The sequence below is a fragment of the Muscardinus avellanarius genome, assembly GCF_963383645.1.
Source record: "Muscardinus avellanarius genome assembly, chromosome: 8".
Taxonomy (NCBI): Eukaryota; Metazoa; Chordata; class Mammalia; order Rodentia; family Gliridae; genus Muscardinus; species Muscardinus avellanarius.
This window is the reverse complement of record NC_137794.1, coordinates 41511126-41530117: the sequence shown is the minus strand read 5'-3', so window position 1 is coordinate 41530117 and position 18992 is coordinate 41511126. Positions and strand designations below refer to the sequence as shown.

Genomic DNA, 18992 nt, shown 5'->3' with positions numbered 1-18992 from the left:
ATGCCTGTACAATTTGCCCTCATTCATCCCTTTTCCCTTGCAGACTGGAGATCCCAGCCTAGCAGGATGCCAAAGTCAGGGCAGATATTCCTTTAATGTTTGCTATTGTTTTCCAACCTCTACTTTCTGTTGCTAAATTCTTGCTTTCTTTATATTGTTGCTCTTATACTTCTTCCTTTAATTAACATTTTCATAAATCTGCTTAAACTTAGAGGCCCAATTCATTTTGATGACCTAAAACTCTGCTGATAATGTCTCCCAATTCCTCCCATTGCTGTTTCTTTTGCATTATTATCATTGTCCTGATACTCCCTTTCCTTAAAAAAAATTAACAAGTCTGCTTCCGTATTTCAAGAAGATTCTCTCCATACTGATTATATAATTATACTTCTAAATTTCTTAAAGTCTATAATCAATGTGTTCATTTCAATTAAATTCAAAAAACATATATATTATGTAAATTGAATGCCACTGTGCAACAAGCTGTGTGTTAGTGCTTCCCAGGAGCCAATGGATTATTTTCTGAAAGCAATTTCCTCCCTAGAATTATTCTCATCTATATGAAGAAAATAATTTGAAGCCATTTTTTATGGTAAGGCTGAAACCAGTTGTACACTCTCTGGGGTGTGGTTAATAGGGAGAGAGGAGGTTTCCTGATTCAACAACTTAAGGGTCTCAGGAACTTCTAGTGTCAGCTGCCTTCTTATCATTTGAAATGTCTTCTACTGAAAGGTACCTGAGATGACATTTTAGGACATGAGAGTAGGTAACATTCGTGCTTTCTCTCCAATTTAAGAAAAGCTCTAGCTGGGCATGATGGCACATGCTCGTAATCCCAGTGCTTGGGAGGCTGAGACGGGAGGATCACACAAGTCTGAAGTCAGCCTCAGCTACTTAGCGAGGCTCTCAGCAACTTAGTGAGACCTTGTTTCCAAATAAAGTATAAAATAGGTGTGGGAGTATAGCCCTGGGTTCCATCCTCAGTACCACAAACAAAAGAAAAGCTCTTCCCTTTATAAACTAGTTGAGGGTCTGAAATGACATAATTGTCCACAATTCTCATAATAATTCTCATAATAATTCTCATAATAATTCTCATAATAATTCTCATAATAATAATAATAATAATAATAATAATAATAAAATAATTCTAAGTCTGCGGGTACTTAGGTGAGACTCCACCATGCCCGGCTGTCAGAAACTTTTTAATTGATGTGATAACTGCATTTACTGGCCTTTCATTTTGATGTTGGGAAAATTCAGGGCTGGGGTTGTAGCTCAGTGGTAGTGTACTTGACTATCATGCATGAGTCCCCAGGTCTAATCTTTAGTACTGAAAAAGAAACCAGGAAATATATAGGTATGATGTTGGGAAATTGAAATTGGCTTTGACCTTTGAAACCCTCTGTGATGTGCAATTAAACTTCAAAAGCAGCGTGTACATCGTGTTTGGCCTTAAAGTTTTCAATCTCTATTTGATTTCTGAATTAACATTAGTAATGTTTCTGAACATTCCAGGTTGACACACCTGCACTTTTTAGCAGGTAGTCATACTGGTATTTTGGGTGGGGCAGTTCATTATCAAGTGGGACTGACTTATATATTACAGAATTTTGTCTCCCTAAATCCTACACAAGATGCCATTACTCATATTTATTGGAGATAACTAAAATATACATATACATATCCAAATATCTTTTGTGTGTGTGTGTGTGTGTGTGTGTGTGTGTGTGTGTGTGTTGTGTGGTATTGGGAGTCGAAACCAGGGGTATTTTGCCTCTGGGATATATTCCCAGCCCATTTTATTTTAATTTTGAAACAGACTCTCTCTAAGTTGCTGAGGGCCTTGCTAAGTTATTGAGGCTGAACTTGAATTCGTGATCCTCCTGTCTCAGCCTCCCAAGTACTGGGATTGCAAGTGTGTGTCACTGTGCCTGGCTCCCAAACACCTTTTAAAACTACTGTGTAAAAAAGTCCTACTGTGCTGGGTGTGGTGGTGCACGATTGTATTCCTGGAGCTTGGAATGCAGAGACAGGAGGATCGCGCTGGTTCGAAGCTAGCCTTGCTGGCTTAAGAGACCCTGTTTCCAAGTAGAAGGTTTCCAGGAACCCCGGTACCACCAAAAAAAAGGTCCTACTGTGTGGTGCTCAAGCATTTTTTCATCTCATTAATCAGGTTTCTATCATTTCTATTTGTTCTAGTTGGTAGTAAGGCACAATGCTTTTCACTAGTGCATGTGGTGATTCTTGAAAACTGACAAAGATTGATTCAATTCTATGCAGTGGTTATAATTTTCTTCATACTTTTAATTAAAAGTTGCTTTTAAACTGGGATTGCCCCCCGACCCTGGGTGGGTGGACAGGCGCTGGTGGGGCACCCTTAGGCGATCACCTCCCCACCCGAAAGGGCCCTGTGGTCCGGGCCCCTGGCCCCGACCCTGGGTGGGTGGGCAGGCGCTGGTGGGGCACCCCTAGGCAACCCCCTCTCCACCCGGAAGGACCCTGTGGTCCGGGCCTTTGGCCCCGACCCTAGGCGGGTGGGCAGGCACTGGCAAGGCACCCTTAGGCGACCCTCTCCCCACCCAGAAGGACCCTGTGGTCCGGGCCTCTGGCCCTGACCCTGGGCGGGTGGGCAGGCGCTGGTGGGGAACCCCTAGGCGACCCCCTTTTCCCCTGGAAGGACCCTGTATAAAAGGAAAAGAAAAAGAAAAAAGGAAAATAGCAGAGAGGGGTCAAGGAGGCCGTGGCAGATGCCAGGATACTGGAGATGCAGACAAAACTTATCCAAATGAACTGGAATTATTGGAAAAATTCCCCGCTAAGGAGGACTACTTTTTCTCTACATTGTTAAGAATCTTGGACATCACCTGTAAGAAGAGAGACTTTAGTGGAGACCAAGGAGAAAGGTGGTGCTGAACGAGGTCTCCACGTTGGCGGTGGAGACTTGTATTCAGGAGAAGCAGAAATTGGAGCCTACCAACCTTATTATTATTTTTTTTTGGAGAAATTACACCAAAGGTTGAATGCTACCATTGCGCATGCTTAGGAACACTGGACAACATTCAGAGTGAAAAAAGAGTTTGGGAAAGATTTGAAATGGTGGAGGCAGTGGCAATGACAGTGGCCAGTACTCAGGGGAGGCAGAGATCTGATGCATTACACCTGGAACCTTTGAAGTAATGACACCAGAGGCAGAATGCTACCACCATGCACCCTCGAGAACGTGGGACAAATGGTTGGGCGAAGAGGGTGCTCGGATCAGAGCCTGCTGAGGGGTGAGGCCGGCGACGGACACAGCAAAGCTGGGATTGGAGCCTGTCGTGAGGCAAGGCCAGTGCTGGAGCCTCCGAGGCCGGGATCAGAGCCTGCTGAGGGGTTAGGCTGGTGCCGGGGCCAACAAGGCCGGTATTGGAGCCTGCCATGAGGCAAGGCTGGTACTGGGGCCTCTGAGGCCGGGATCGGAGACTGCCATGAGGCAAGGCCGGTGCTGGGGCCTCCGAGGCTGGGATCGGAGCCTGCCGAGGGGTCAGGCTGGTGCCAGGGCCAGCGTGGCTGGGATTGGAGTCTGCCGTGAGGCAAGGCTGGTACTGGGGCCTCCAAGGCCGGGATCAAAGCCTGCTGAGGGGTTAGGCCGGTGGTAGGGCCAGCGGCCGGCATCCAAGCCTGCCATGAGACAAGGCCGATGCTGGAGCCTCTGAGGCTGGGATCGGAGCCTGCCGAGGGGTTAGGCCAGTGCTGGGACCAGTGGCCTACATTGGAGCCTGCTGCGAGGCAAAGCCGGTGCCGGGGCCTCTGAGGCCGGCATTGGAGTCTGCCAAGGGGTTAGGCTGGTGCCAGGACCAGCGGCCGGCATCAGAGCCTTCCATGAGGCAAGGCCGCTATTGAGGCCTCCGAGGCCGGGATTGGAGCCTGCCGAGGGGTTGGGCCGGTGCTGGGGCTAGCGAGGCTGGGATCAGAGTCTGCTGCGAGGCAAGGCCGGGCTGGGGTCTCAGAGGCCGGGATTAGAGCCTGCCGAGGTGTTAGGCCAGTGCCGGGGCCAGCATCCAGCATCGGAGCCTTCTGTGAAGCAAGGCCGCTACTGAGGCCTCCTAGGCCTGGATCGGAGCCTGCCGAGGGGTTAGGCCAATTCCGGGGCCATCTGCTAGCATCGGAGCCTGCCGTGAGACAAGGCCGGTGCTGGGGCCTCCGAGGCCAAAATTGGAGCTAGCTGAGGAGTTAGGCCAGTGTTGGGGCCAGCGAGACCAGAATCGGGGCCTCCCATGAGGCAAGGCCGCTGCTTGAGCCAGCGAGGTCTGGATAAGTCCACCGGGTAGCCAGGCTACAACTGGGTCCATCAAGAGTGGGATCGGTATTTGTAACGCGGCATGCACAGAGAAATAGGGCAGAAAATTAAAACCAGATGCTTCCCCTAATCAGCAATAACTAGGAGGAAAGGGGCAACAGGAAGTGGTCGAGCTATAGAAAGGGCCCTATAGTGAAGCAATTAAGGTGACCAATCAGAGGGTATGGAATAGGGGAGGATGGAGCCTCTTTAAAAAGCAGGAGGTACTTAAACCTATGTATCAAAGTTAATCACCAAACAAGCATGGGATAGAGGGAGGGGGAGGGAATGGGATGGGGACTGGATGAGGGCTAATTGGATGATGTGTGCTTGTATATCCTCTCAAGTCTTGTATTCCAATGTGATATATGATTACAATGCACCAATAAAAATAAATTAAAAAAAAACTGGGATTGGGGGCACATGCTTGTAATCCCAGCATTTGGAAGACTGAGACAGGGAGATCACTGCGGACAGCCTCAGCTACTTTGCGAGGCCCTTTGCAACTCAGTGAGACCCTGTTTCAAAGAATAAAGAATGAAAAATAGGGCTGGGGTGTAGCTCGGAGGTAGATGCTCCTGGGTTCCATCCCTGATGCCAAAAAAGTTGCTTTTACTTGAATTTTTATTGGAGTCAATGCTTATTTTTACTGATTCTGATATTCTCCTTGCTTTTGCAAATGCAGTGCTCAGTGGAGGTAAAAGTGTGTGGAAGACTTTAAAAATTAAGCCAATACAGCAAACTCACATTCTTAGAGTAAGACCAACTTGATGGTTAAGACTCAAATGTCTTGTCTGGTTGCCAGCCCAGTTAGTGAATCTTATTTGGGATTTTTTTTTTTTTTTTTTTGTACTGGGAATTGAACCCAGGGACATTCTACCTCTGAGCTACACCACCAGCCCTTTTTCTCTTTTATTTTGAAACTGAATATCATTAAGTTGCTGAGGGTCTCACTAAATTGCTGAGGCTGACATTGAGCCTGCAATCCTGTTTCAGCCTCCTGAGTACTGGGAGTACAGGTGTATACCACCATGCTCTGTGAGAAACTTCCTCAGACATAATGATCAGAGTTTACAAATGGAAGTCCTATACTGTTGTACATAGCAGTCAGTGTTAGCAATGCAAATAGGGATTCTTATCTTAACCAGTTGTAACTAGGATCTACCAACCAGGGAGTGACTTATGCCCAAAAATTCTTTCACCAGGAATACAAACTGAGACAAGTAAAGTGATGTGTGCCTGTGGTCCCAGTTTTTTGGAAGTCCGAGGCAGGAGAATCACTTAAGCCAAAGAGTTTGGGGCCAGTCTGGGGAATATAGCAAGACCCTATCTCAAAAAACCAAACCAAACCCATACAAAAAATCACTGGATATTCTAGTTTCTAATGGAGGCAGGTTATGTTTGCACTAGAAAAACATCATATTAGAAGACTTCTAATTTTTTTTTTTTTGGTGGTACTAGGTAGGGTTACTGGAAACCCTTCTACCTCTGGACAACACTCCCAGACACCTATTTTTAAAATATTTTTAAATTTGGAAACAGGGTCTCTTAAGCCAGTGAAGCTGGTTTCGAACCTGCGTGATCCTCCTATCTCGGCCTCCCAAACGCGGGGATTACAAGCATGCGCCGCCACGCCCGGTTGAAGATTTCTAATTTTGATGGGCAATAGTAATCAGTATCACCTAACACTTGGTTAAATGAGCAAACTAAATGATAATTAAAAAAAACAGGTTTAGTTTATATTAGTAAAGATATGCAGCTTTTTTAAAACTAAGGGTGAAGGTAGTTGTGAGAGAAATGGATTTAATTAGTAATCTGAAAATAAATTGGTGAAAATGAGCAAGAGAAAATCAGTTCATTCACTTATTTTTTGATTTTTATTTATTTAAACTCTTAAAAATTATAATTGGCCAAAATTTTCAAGGATCATATATGGACGGAGGATAATGAGAAAGTGAAGTGATTTGCTCATACACTTTCTAGGTACAATAGACATGACAAATACTGGAGTTTTAGTATATGTATAATCAAGGTCAAATTTCTTATATCAAAATATCAGCATCCCTGTACAGGCTGTGTGGCCATGTGATTTGTTCAGTAATATTGGAACTGTTTGTGCAGAAATCAATATCCCCTTGTGGCAGACTGCTCATGGTCCACTTGTTTCCATCCTTTTCTTCCTCCTTTTATTCTGAATCCCCATCCTTATTTTTAGCAAGGCATATATACCTGCCCAGCAAGAGACTTCCTCTCTTTGTCTCTCTTATGATCAGTGTGACCACGTGACCCAATACACATGGAATATAAGCAGAAGTGACATGCCTAATTTCCACCTAACTCATTTGTTCTTCACTTTTTCTCTTTCTTCCTATGGACAGGAACATGGAGTCATCTTTGGCCAAGTAGGTGAGGGCCAGCCCCATGGGAAAGGCAGAATCACAAGATGGAAGGAGCCTGGGTCCCTAGAAAACTTGTGGATCAGAGTCCCCTGCTCACTCTGGGCTGCCTTCCTACCTTTTGATTGTCATGTGAGGGAGAAAGAAACTTCCATTAAAAAAAATTGTATTTGAGAGTTTTGTTTTTTGAAAGAACTGTAGTTGGAATCCTAACAAAGGATATTCACGTATAGTCAGTAAGAAATCCATTTTTTTCCAGTGTAGAAGTTATCTTCAGCCTTTTTTGGAACAATGATGGACAAGCAGGGTTCAATTTTGGAGAAAAAGAGATCAATATTTAATCATAGGATTTTAGTAGTTTGATTTTCTGAGTGAAGACAGCATATTTCTATTTTATTTTCTAGAGATTTTACTCCATTCACATTAGCAGACATTTTATTGAGGACCTACTCTATGTAAAACACTGCAAGAGTCTATAGGGATACAGAGAGGAAGTAGACACAGTCTCTGCTCTCATCAAGCTCACAATCTACTGGAGAAGACAGCACAAATACACAAACAAGTGCTCAAGAAGATAAGATTCATATAATAGCTAATGGACAAGTGGTGTTCTGTGGACCACAGAGCTGCAAGAGAGGATTTCCACACACAGACAGGGAAGGAAATTCTCAGGAAGACTTTATGGATGAGATTATGTCTGAGTGGCATGTTGAAGGACTAATGGAAGAAAAGATTGGGAGTGGTGGTCCTCAGCTTTCTGAGGCACTGAGAGGACAGCTAGGGGAGCTTTGAAAGCATAGGCAACATTCAGAATTATGTGGTGTGTGAGTGGAAAGAAGTGGTAAAATAGATTCTGAAAAGGTAGTTTGAGGCCACATAGAGGATACTTGTATGCTGTAGTAGAAAACTACTTTTTAACTGATGGAGAAAGAGTAGAGGATTTTAAGTATTACAACTTAAAACCAACAGTACACAGCTTGGGTATGATACTCTCAAATTTTAGTGTGTATCAGCATCTCATGGATAGCTTGTGAAAATAGAAATCAGTGGATCCACTCTCAGAATTTCTAATCCAGTAGGTCATAGTGAGCTCTAGACTTTGCATTTTTATCCAATTTCTTGGTGATGTTAGTGTTGCTGGTCTGGAGAGGCCACTCTGAGAACCTCCTCACAGTGCTGGAGGACAATGCTGCTGGCAGGTGTACAGGGGAAGAGTTTCAGGTGGAGGGGTCCAGAAGCAGGCTTATCTGATAAAGGAGAGGACCAAATCATTGGAGAACAAGGTGGCAGATACAAATGGACAAAGCTTTAATGCTATCTGGGTGTGGGAGACTTTCCTATGACAGAGAATTACACTTACCTAGTAGAAATGATAAAAAGTATGGTAATTCTATTATCTGAGACTGAGAACAGAATGTAAGAGGAGAAGGCTTGTGGGTAGGAAGATAATCATGGTTAGTTTAGATTGGCTGCATTTTTGGTACCCATGGAATATTCATGGGGAGATGCTCACCAGACACAATTGATGGGGTGGGAGGGAGAGAGAGGGAGAGAGAGAGAGAGGTATCAAAATTAAAGTTACAAATGGAAGAGACACAGGCATAGAACTAATTGTTAAAATGGCAGTTTGAGATGAAATATGGAGATATAGGAAGTGACTGCCGCTGAGGACAAAGCCCTAAGATAAAGAGTGATAGGACAAATGGTGAGAAGGTAAGGAGAAAGTTGGAGAATCAGGAGGGCAAAATATCCTCAAAGGCAAGGGCTTATGTAAGAAGCGAATGGTCTTCTGTTGTAATTGATAAGAGAATGAGGTAAAGATGGAGGGAAGAACACCGAATTTATCCACTGGCCAGTCCATGACCGTTGTCTGTTAGCTAGCCCATGGCCTTTGGGAGATCAGAATGGGGAGAACTGTGAGGATGTAATCAGATGGCAAGGGATAGAAAAGTCACTGAAAGGTGAGAGGTGGAGGCAGAAGTGGATTAGTGATAAAAGAAACTCGGGTAGGAGAATTAGGGGAAAGATAAACCAGGAGCTTAATGTGGAAGGAGGGCTAGAGAAGGTTGGTGTTAGTGTCCAAAGATTTAAGAACAGCTGCACATGGTGACCTGTAATTCCAGTACTTGGGAGGAAGAAACAGGGGGATTGCAGGTTTAAAAACAGCCTTAGCTACTTAGGACCTCTGCAAATTAGTGAGATCATTTTCAAAATAAATAATAGAGCTCAGAGGTGGAATACATCTGGGTTTATTCCCCAGTACCATAAAAAATAAAAACAAAAGAAAGAAAGAAAGAAAAAGACCGAGAAAAACGATAGGTGAGAGTAGGGAAGAGTGGGGACAAAAAGGGTTAGTCTGGGGAAGAGAGGTAGGGAGAGGAGCACAATTACAGACACGTCGGAAGGGGATGGATTTAAGAGCTGAGAACTTGGAGGTGGCAAGGAGGTAAATCAATGTCTTATCAGTGAGCACGGGGAGTGAACAGGTGAGGAGTGGCTCTGAACAGGGTCATCGGGCCCGGCAGCCTCCTGGCTCCACATACAGGCTGGTATGGAGGCCCCAGGGATTCCAGGAGACACAATCTCACACTCATTTCCTGATTGGTGGCCTTTGCTGTATACATAGATTTCAACATTTTATTTCTTTCCACGTGTACAACTGGTAATTTAATGAGTAACGTTCCCTGACAAAGTTTTTTCAAATAATGTATTCCCTCATTTGATCACTGCACTCTATTAAGCTTCTTTAAAAGTTCCCCAAACCTGACATTCACACCCACCTGAATCCTGCTAGATTGAGAGAGTGTATGGGAGGCTTAGCTGGGATACTTTGGAGAATGGGAGGAGCCCCAGTGTGTCTGTCAGCAATGCATTGACCAAAGTAGATTTAGATGATTTCTTATTTGTTTAGGTTTCATTTTTATAGTTAAAGATTTAGGAAAGTGCCAGTGTGTTCATGGCTGGATAATTTTTAGAGAATAAAGAAAATTATTTAATTATGAATCCCAAAGAGCTTTTTGTGCTTAGAAAGAGTAGGTTATATAGTCACAGAGCTATAGCAAACGATTTTAGCTCACATCTGCAAGAAGAGATGACAGGATGCCACTTTCTTTTTATGTAGTCATGCAGTTCCCACTGGAATATGTATGCATATTGAGCTATAACCTCAGATTTAATGCCACACGAGGATAAGCTATCAGATATTTGATTGATAAACAATTAGAAATTCTGCAAATAAAATTTGGGGGCATTTTTATTTACTTATTTACTTATTTATTTTTATTTTTTATTTTTTTGTGGTACTGGGGATGGAACCCAGGGGCATTCTACTCCAATCTACATCCCCAGCCCTATTTTTTATTCTTTATTTTGAAACAGGATCTCACTGAGTTGCAAAGGGCCTCACTAAGTAGCTGAGGCTGTCCTTTGAACTGTGATTCTCCTGTCTCAGCCTCCCAATTGCTGGGATTAAAAGTGTGCGCCACCACACCTGGCTTGGGGGGCATTTTTTAATTGCATGGTTAGCCAAAATGTCTAGAAAAAAAAGAACAGAAAAAGCATGAACTCTTTCACTTTATTATTATTTCTATTTAATTTCTATTTTATATGGTAATGTTTATTTGAAATGATGTATCACAGATAAGACCAGAGGTAGAAGAAAAGCATACCAAATAACAAGCCTCAAACGCAACAGAACTAAACAAACAAATGAACAAGACCACACATACTTACAAACTCTCCTGAACCAAGTGTGTTCAAGAATTAATAAGCCACAACCCTTACCCCATCCACTCACAAGGCTCTGGTAAAAAAGTCATGCCTCTTGGCTTTTTTTTTTTTTTTTAACTAAGTATGCTCTCGGCACCGAATGAGTTTTTTAAAAGCCAGTTTAAAGTCTTCATTGAAACTGGTGTACAACATAGGGTTAATCAGAGAATTAACATAGCCAAGCCATGTCAAAAAATCAGCCACTTCGGAAGACACGGTGTAAATGCTCAGACCTACAATCAACTCTTTGATGAAAAATGGCAGCCAAGACAGGATGAACGCGCCCAAAATCAGCCCCAGGATGCGGGCTGCCTTGCGTTCCCTGGTGCTAGAGATTTGCTGGCGCTCTCCCGGCTGATCTAGATCATTGTCAAAGGGAGGGATCCTGATGGAAGCATGGATCTTTTCAAACTCTGTGGTAGGGTCTGAGGTGGAGAAGTCAGACACACAGAAAGTCTGAGTAAGTTTGCAGTTCGCAAAAGAATTCTGGCTGTCTGTGCTTCTGTTGCTTAAATGCCGGCTCGATCCCCTCTTCTGATAAAGGCTCTTGGCTGCATGGTAAATGCGGTAATAGAGAATCAGGATCAAAGTCAAGGGGATATAAAATGCCCCAAGCGTGGAGTAGATGGTGTAGATGACGTGGTCGTGTTGGATGGTGCACTGGCTGGGGGGCGGGCTGAGTTGGCGGTGGCTCCTCCAGAATAGAGGGGGCATAGAGATGAAGATGGAGATGGTCCAGACGGTGAGGACCATCAGCCCCGCCCTCTTGGCGGTCCTCTTCCTGGCATATTCAATAGCATTGGTGATGGCCCAGTACCTGTCCAAAGCAATTACACAGAGATGGAGGATGGAGCAGGTGCAGCAGGTCATGTCCACACTGAGCCACACCTCACAGATGAAGTACCCCAGCTTCCAGCTGTCCATGACGATGTACATGATGCTCAGGGGCATGACAAGCACTGCCACCAGGAGGTCTGTCACTGCCAGAGAGCAGATTAGGTAGTTGGCAGGCTGGTGGAGCTTCTTGGTGGTGCAGATGGCCACAATCACTGCCGAGTTCAGCAACATGGTCAAGGTGGTGATGACCACCAGAGTCAGGCATATGAACATCTTCTCCGTGACAGTCTTGGGCCTCATGGCCACAGTGGCTTCTGTGGTACAGTTTGTGAGGTTCATGTTTCCCTTCTTCCAGTCCACGCTGTGGAGAAGCTGTGGGCTGCTTTCCTTCAGCTGGAAGCCATGTAGCCTTGAATGCCTTTCATCTGTGAGAAGTCTATAATTTCGTCAGCTATGCAGTCATTTGTGTTCCATTTCTTGTGGGTCACAGCATTTCTTCTGAATGGAGAGTTCCTGGAAAATATTATGCTACTGGTTAATGAATAAAAAAAAGCCATATTTTTTTCTTGGAAAACTTGTTAATACTTTGGTTTTTATAAAATACCATACATTTTAGATATAATTTTCTTTTTTGTCTCTGCAATTTGTATATATTTTTACTTTATTCCTCAAAGAATACTTTCTTTTTGAGTTAAGTTCCCAAACTCTTTTTGATAAATATAGATTTTTTAAGTCTATTTTTCCACCTAAATATATATATATATATATATATATATATATATATATATAGTCACCTGATTATATGTATATATTTTACCACCTGAATATATGTGCAAAAAGACCTTCTGAATATTTGAAGACATATATTTACCTTATCTAAGACTTTAACATTATGGTACATTCAAAATATTATATTGTTTATAATGAACAAGCTTGAAAGCAGATTTTAAATTTCATAGCAAATAATCAATTCTGACAGTATGTTGGTGTCACAGTGGGGATGTACAATTTTGTCTAATTACTTCTGACATTTTACATATCCCACTGCATATTTCTTTGAAGAAAAGAGAGAATAAAACATACAACATTACTTTGATGTTTGTGGCAGATTGTTTCCAGAGCAATACAGTAAATCAACAATACCATCTCCAAGCTCATATATTGGGGCTGGGGGTGTAGTTCCGAGGTAGAGTGCTTGCATAGCATATGTGAAGCACTGGGTTCAGTCTCCAGCACCTTGAAACAAAGCAAAACAAACAAACCCCAACCCAAAAGCCAAACAACAAAAACACCCAGAAAAAATTGAACTCTTATAAGGAGGGAAGGATGGGGAAAAGGTGGTCAGATATGACAATGCATTCTTTATGTATGGAACGATCATACATAATATATTTATTGATATATACAATTAATGTGCTAATAATAAAATAAAAATGAATGAAATACATATATGATGAAAGAACAAAATAGTGCTTCATTTCAGTTAACATTTGTGTTCCACATGTGTACCCATATACATACGTATTTGTCTATCTCCCAGAGAATTGTGATTAAGCAGGTCAGTCAATGAGATAGTGGCATTTTAAAAGAAAGATAAATCAAAATCTGCATGAGAGCATTCAGTTCTGGCTAATGGCTCTTAAATAGAAGGCTGATCAGATTCTCTGATTTTTGTTCCATGGGATTAGGGCCAGGATGATTTTAAAGAAAAGTGGGTGTTATAGCAGTTTAAGAAGGGACCTAGGTTGATGTGTGTGTCAGGTGTAACAAACACAATGTTAGCAAAGGATGGGGTAGCAAAGGATGGGGTAGCAGCAGCGAGGCATGTGTGAGGCTGGAGTGAATGTGAGGGGGAGTCTTTCGATGGATCTGGGATGACAAGACAGAAAGCAGAAGCAAAATCTCCAGGCTGTGGGTAAAATCTAGATCTGGGTAAAATTTCTCCTGCTCACACAGCAAAAACCAAGAGGAGGGGGAGATGGAAGTCATTTATCCTTCAGCTGTAAAATTTCAATAAAAGATAACAAGATTTCACTAAAGACCATAAATGGGAGAACTATTTTAAGCGTCTGTATCTTTCTGTCGTTACACGATACCTGTCTTTTCCGTTATCTTTCATGTGTTTCTGTGGATGTCCCTACGTTTGGATGTCTCTTGTTGTTTCTCTTGTTCTTCTATGTGACTTATTCCACCAACAACTCCTCTATTAGATTGAATATTTTCTTCTACATTGGTATCTTTTCCTCCTTATAAACAGATCAAAATTGTATTTTAGGCAGGCTAGAAAAGTGAAAGAAGATAGGCTTTGAAATCAGACAGACCTGGCTTCAGACTAGTCAACTGGACCGTTGACTAGTGGCTTGAGTCAACCTTTCTACATTTTATCTGTGTTCCAAGTATTTATTTCTTCATTTTAGACCTCTTTTTTTTTTTTTTTTTGGTGGTACCGGGGTTCCTGGAAGCCCTTCTACCTCTGGGCTACACTCCCAGACCTATTTTATTCTTCTTCTTCTTTTTTTTTAATGTGGAAACAGGGTCTCTTAAGCCAGCACGGCTGGCTTTGAACCTGCGCCATCCTCCTGTCTCTGCCTCCCAAGCGTGGGGATTACAAGCGTGTGCCACCATGCCCAGCTAGACCTCTATCTTTTTAATAAAATAAAACAAGGTGTGTGTGTGTGTGTGTGTGTGTGTGTGTGTGTGTGCGCATGTGTGTGTGTGTGTATGCACATGTACATATCTTCATCCTCAGTTATGTTTTATTAGGTTGCTAAAATTTGTTAGGTATAGTGGTTTTTAATAAAAATACTTTTTTATTCTGGGGCTAATATAGAGAAAATAGAAAGATGTTTGGATAAGGGATGAAAAGCTATAAATTTCATTTTATGGTACAGCAACTAGAAGATGCATTTGTTTTGAGAGCATGCATTTTAAAACATCAAAAATAACTCAGCTCTATGGAGCTGTCTAAATCTGCTCTTTACTGAGCTCCCTCAACTCCTAATTGTCATTTCTCTCGTGACACCATTTTCTTCCTTGTTTTTTAACTGCTCTCATTGCCCCTAGCAGACTATATATTTCTGGTAGGTAGTATTTATGCCTGATCCATTTTTACTTACTTATAGTTAAATTATCAAAAATATTACAGGTTGGGCAGCTGCCTTCTCAGCTCTTTAAGGTGACGTTCTGGTTTATTTTATGCTTAAGCCTTTTAGAACAGGAGTTATATTTTGTGCTTTTGTATTTTTAGTCACAAATCCAGCTTGCCATCTTCCAACACTTTTTCTCTTTAACAGTGTCTTGATGTTTGCTGCACAATAACACATAAAATATGTTCTTTTGAAGGGTCAGGTAAGATTAGGTCCAGGAAGACTCAAGTGGGCAGCAATTAAGACTGCACAGGTCTGAAAACTGGGCCTTGAGCCCTTCACTGTTGGAAAGCTAGGGATGTATGGAAGAACGGCAAAGCAGACAGTCAAGGGCAGCTGTTGAGGTGGAGGAAAAAGAGAAGAGGTGATTTTATTCTAAGACCACATGTAGAAAGCTTATAGACCAAGAGAGAGTGATCAGTGGCATAAATACTGCTGAAAAGCTGGGGTGATGGGAATGGACTGGGTAATATGATGATATCAGTGACCTGACTGATGGAAATGAAAGGCTGAATGAAGCAGCTTCAAGGAAGAGTTGGAGGAGAAAAAAATAGAGACAGTGATCAAGCACACTTATTTTAAGGGCCTTGCTGAAAAAGAGTACAGACATAAGGCAGTAGTTATGGAAGGGGATGTGGAGTCAAGGTGGTGGTTATTGTATAGTAAAATGAGAGATTGTCTTTTTACAACCGGGCTGTTATATAGTTTTCTTTGCTACTCTACTCAATATCTTTTCTATTGGGATAGAGAGCATTTTCGGAGCAAGTGACATAAAGAGAGGGGAAAAAAAGCAGCAAAGGAGGAGGAGGATGATGAGAGTCAGGCAGTGGAGTCTGGGGCACCAGTTAAGCAGAGTTCCTTAAGCATTTAGATAATTTCTGGGGCAGTGAAGAGGGTAAAGATCATGGTTATACTCAGGAAGTGATTCAACCTCAATTCTCTTAGGTTCCTTTTATCTTCTTAGGAAAATAATACATAGTTTCATGACCACTACCAATTTCTTAGTAGATAATATGATTTTTAATTAGAACAGTGCTGGTTAAATAGTACCTAGAAATCTCTTATGTTGTCTTAGCTTTTCACATAGTGGCGGAGGAGGGACTGTGATAACGCTTCACTCAAAACATGTTCTACAGAACTGATCCAAATACTAATATCAACACACTAAATTTTATTAGTCTAGCAGAATGGAATATTAGCTAATCATAGTTAAAAATCAATGCATCCTATTTAGGAATAGAAATGGGAATTTCATGGGGATTTGTAACTTTTAGTTTCTGCTTTAATTGTGACATAGAAAGTACCACTGCAGCCCCAGGGTCTATTCAAATGTTTTTTTCATAAAATTAATAATAGGAAAGAATCATTATAAACCAAATTTGTCAGTACACACTGCTTTCTATTTGTGGCTATACTACAGAGCCTGCAATTTATACCATTCTAGTGAAAGTCAGAACACTGGGGAGATTAAGTCATGGGAACACTATTTTATTTCAGGGCATCATCTTTTGCAGATAGAGAGAGGTAAGAATGTCTTTTTTCCTCATCCATCAGGATTTCCATAGTATCTAGCATTATCTAAAAGGATAAGTTATCTGGCACTTGCTCACAACATCTCTCTTTCTTTCTTTCTTTCTTTCTTTCTTTCTTTCTTTCTTTCTTTCTTTCTTTCTTTCTCTTTCTTTCTCTCTTTCTTTCTTTCTTTCTTTCTTTCTTTCCTTCCTTCTTTCTTTCTTCTTCTTTTTTTTTGAAGGTCTGGGGGTGGAATCCAGGGGCATTCGACCTCCGACCTACACCTCCTGCCCTATTTTTTATTCTTTATTTTGAAACTGGGTCTCACTGAGTTGCAGAGGGCCTCACTAAGAAGCTGAGGCTGTCCGCAAACCGCGACCCTCCGGTCTCAGCCTCCCGAATGCTGGGATTACAAGCGTGCGCCACCACGCCCGGCTTCACAACATTTTTCTTAGAGAAAGTTTTATATTTTGTGTCTAGTTTCTTCATTAGAAAACTAAATTAACTGCACAAATTCTATTTTGTTCTGAAAAGTGTTCCTGAGTCAGATGTTTTGGCAAGAAAGCTTAGAGTGGTGGCTACTTGTGTGGACTCTGAACACTGGCTTAGTCATGCATCAATTGTAGTGTAAGGCTAAGAAGTTCTTTAACCTTACCCTATTCCCTTAGATAAAAAGTTGCTTCTTTAATTTAGGGATGGTGAGCTGGGCATGGTGGCACACACCTGTAATTTCAGTACTTAGGAGGCTGAGACAGGTTTGAGGCCATTCCTCAGCAATTTAACTAGGTCCTCAGCAATTTAGTAAAACCCTGTTTCAAAATAAAAAATAAAATAGGGTTGTGGAGGTAGCTCAGAGGTAGAATGCCCCTGCGTTCAATCCCCAGTTACCCTTCCTTCCACGCACACACAAATTAGACATGATGATATGTTCCTCATAGAGTTGGAGTGATTTGAAGATCAAATGAGTTAATGAATGTAGATCAAATAGAACAATAATTAGAACACAGAAGGTGGTATGTAAGTGTTGGTCATCATTGGTTATATGATTTCCCCTAAGGATTTTTGCACTGGGATAAATTTCTTGCTACAAACATTGATGTGTAATAGAAATAAATATATGTTTTTTACCCACTAAGTCAGGTCCACTCATTCACCAAGTCATTCTGAAGGCTTATGGTTTAGAAAACAAATAAAAATGTTAATCATAGTTGAGGTTTCTGAAATGAGATCTGGGGATATAGGTAAGATGAGTAGAGGGTGATAGTTTGGGTGGGATAGTGAAAGCATAGGATGGCCTGAGAGGATAAGGAAGGTAATTTAGAGGACAGGGTATCAGAAAAAGAATACATTGACTGGCAAAATGGTGTTGTCACCTTTGAGATGATAATATAACAGTTAGATATTATAATACTCTAGGTAACTGATAAAAGTTTCCTCAATTTGAAGAGTTTGTCTAAAACATATGTTTATAATTAGAGACTTTTTTGGTACTGGAGATTGAACCCAGAGACATTCTACCTCTGAGCTACACTTCCAGCCCTTTCTCTTTTATTTTGACAGGGTCTTGATAAGTTTCTGAGAGTCTTGCTGTTGCTGAGACTGGCCTTGAGCCTGTGATCTTCCTGTCTCAGCCTCCCAAGCTTTGGGATTACAGGTGTGTACCACTGAGCCTGGCTGATGGTAAACATTTTCATTTGTATAGTATATATTTCAGAACTAAGAAAGTGCTGTTGGTTTATTACTATTCACTAAACTCCAGGTTTTATTTGAATTTATTCAATATTTCCATTAATGACTTCTCTCTTTTTCAATGCAAGATACCACATTGTATTTAGTTTCATAACTTTCTAGTCTCCTTTGGCCTATGACAGTTTTTAATCTTTGCTATTTTTTATGACTTTGACTCTTTTGAGAATTACTGGCCAGGTATCCTGTAGAATGAAGTTCCCCTTCTTATTATATCAAAGAACATGACATTTGTATGACATCACTGGTGATGTTACTGTTACAGGTTGGGGTTAGAATATCCCCCTAGACCGAACATAGACAATGCAGCCATGTTGGAGGTGGGGATTGATTACTGAGGAGGGGTCCGTGGGGGTATGCTATTGGGGATTACATATGGTCCCTCCTCCCCTTCCTTTCTGCTTCCCCCCTCTGGCCTCCTTGGTGTGAAAACAGAACCCTGTGCTCTTCTGTTTTGCTCCCTGCACCATGCCCTGAGCTCTGCAGACTTCACCTGGCTGAATACGGACCGAACCCCTGACATCTTTAGAATTGTGAGCAAATACATCTTCCTTCCTCTAAGTGGTTTTAATCAAGTTTTCTGGGATTTATCAGTGAGAATACTAACTGAAACATCAACCTTCATCACCTTCATCACCTTAAGAGACATTAATCCTTAAATTCCTAGTTTTCAATTCTGCAAATATTTTAATGAAATTGACACAAATGTATTAAAAATTGGAAACAGTAATCTAGAATTATATTTATATATATTTTCAAAAACACATGGAAATATATACATATGTATTTTCAAACTCTAATCATTCAGCTATTACTTTTCTCAAATGAATAGACCTCTAAAAAATAATAATTGTTCCTGCTGGGTGTGGTGGCACATGCTTGTAATCCCAGTGAGGCTCTCAGCAACTTAGTGAGACTCTGTTTCCAAATAAAGTATAAAATAGGTCTGGGAGTATAGCCTGGAGGTAGAAAGTCCCTGGGTTCCACCCCTAATACCACACACACACACACACACACACACACACACACACACTCTCTCTCTATATCTATATCTATATCTATCTATCTATATATATAGACAGTGTATATATATACATATATATATATACTAACTCTTAAACAAATATATATATATATAATATATAAACTCTTAAACAAATATATATATATATATTTGTTTAAGAGTTAGTATAAGTGGTATATTTGTTACTCAATTTACTTTTTTTTTGGTACTGGGGATTGACCCAGGGGCATTCTAACTCCAAG

The 18992-nt window shown here is 41.5% G+C and overlaps 1 protein-coding gene across 1 annotated transcript; it reads right to left on the bottom strand.

Moving 5' to 3' along the window:
* Positions 1-10563: 10563 nt before the first annotated feature.
* Positions 10564-11661, bottom strand: HTR1E (5-hydroxytryptamine receptor 1E; the record flags this gene model as incomplete). The annotated part of the gene is made up of 1 exon (XM_080700021.1): positions 10564-11661. The coding sequence occupies one exon, from the start codon at positions 11659-11661 to the stop codon at positions 10564-10566; it is 1098 nt and encodes a 365-aa protein (XP_080556147.1).
* Between the last annotated feature and the right edge of the window lie 7331 nt (positions 11662-18992).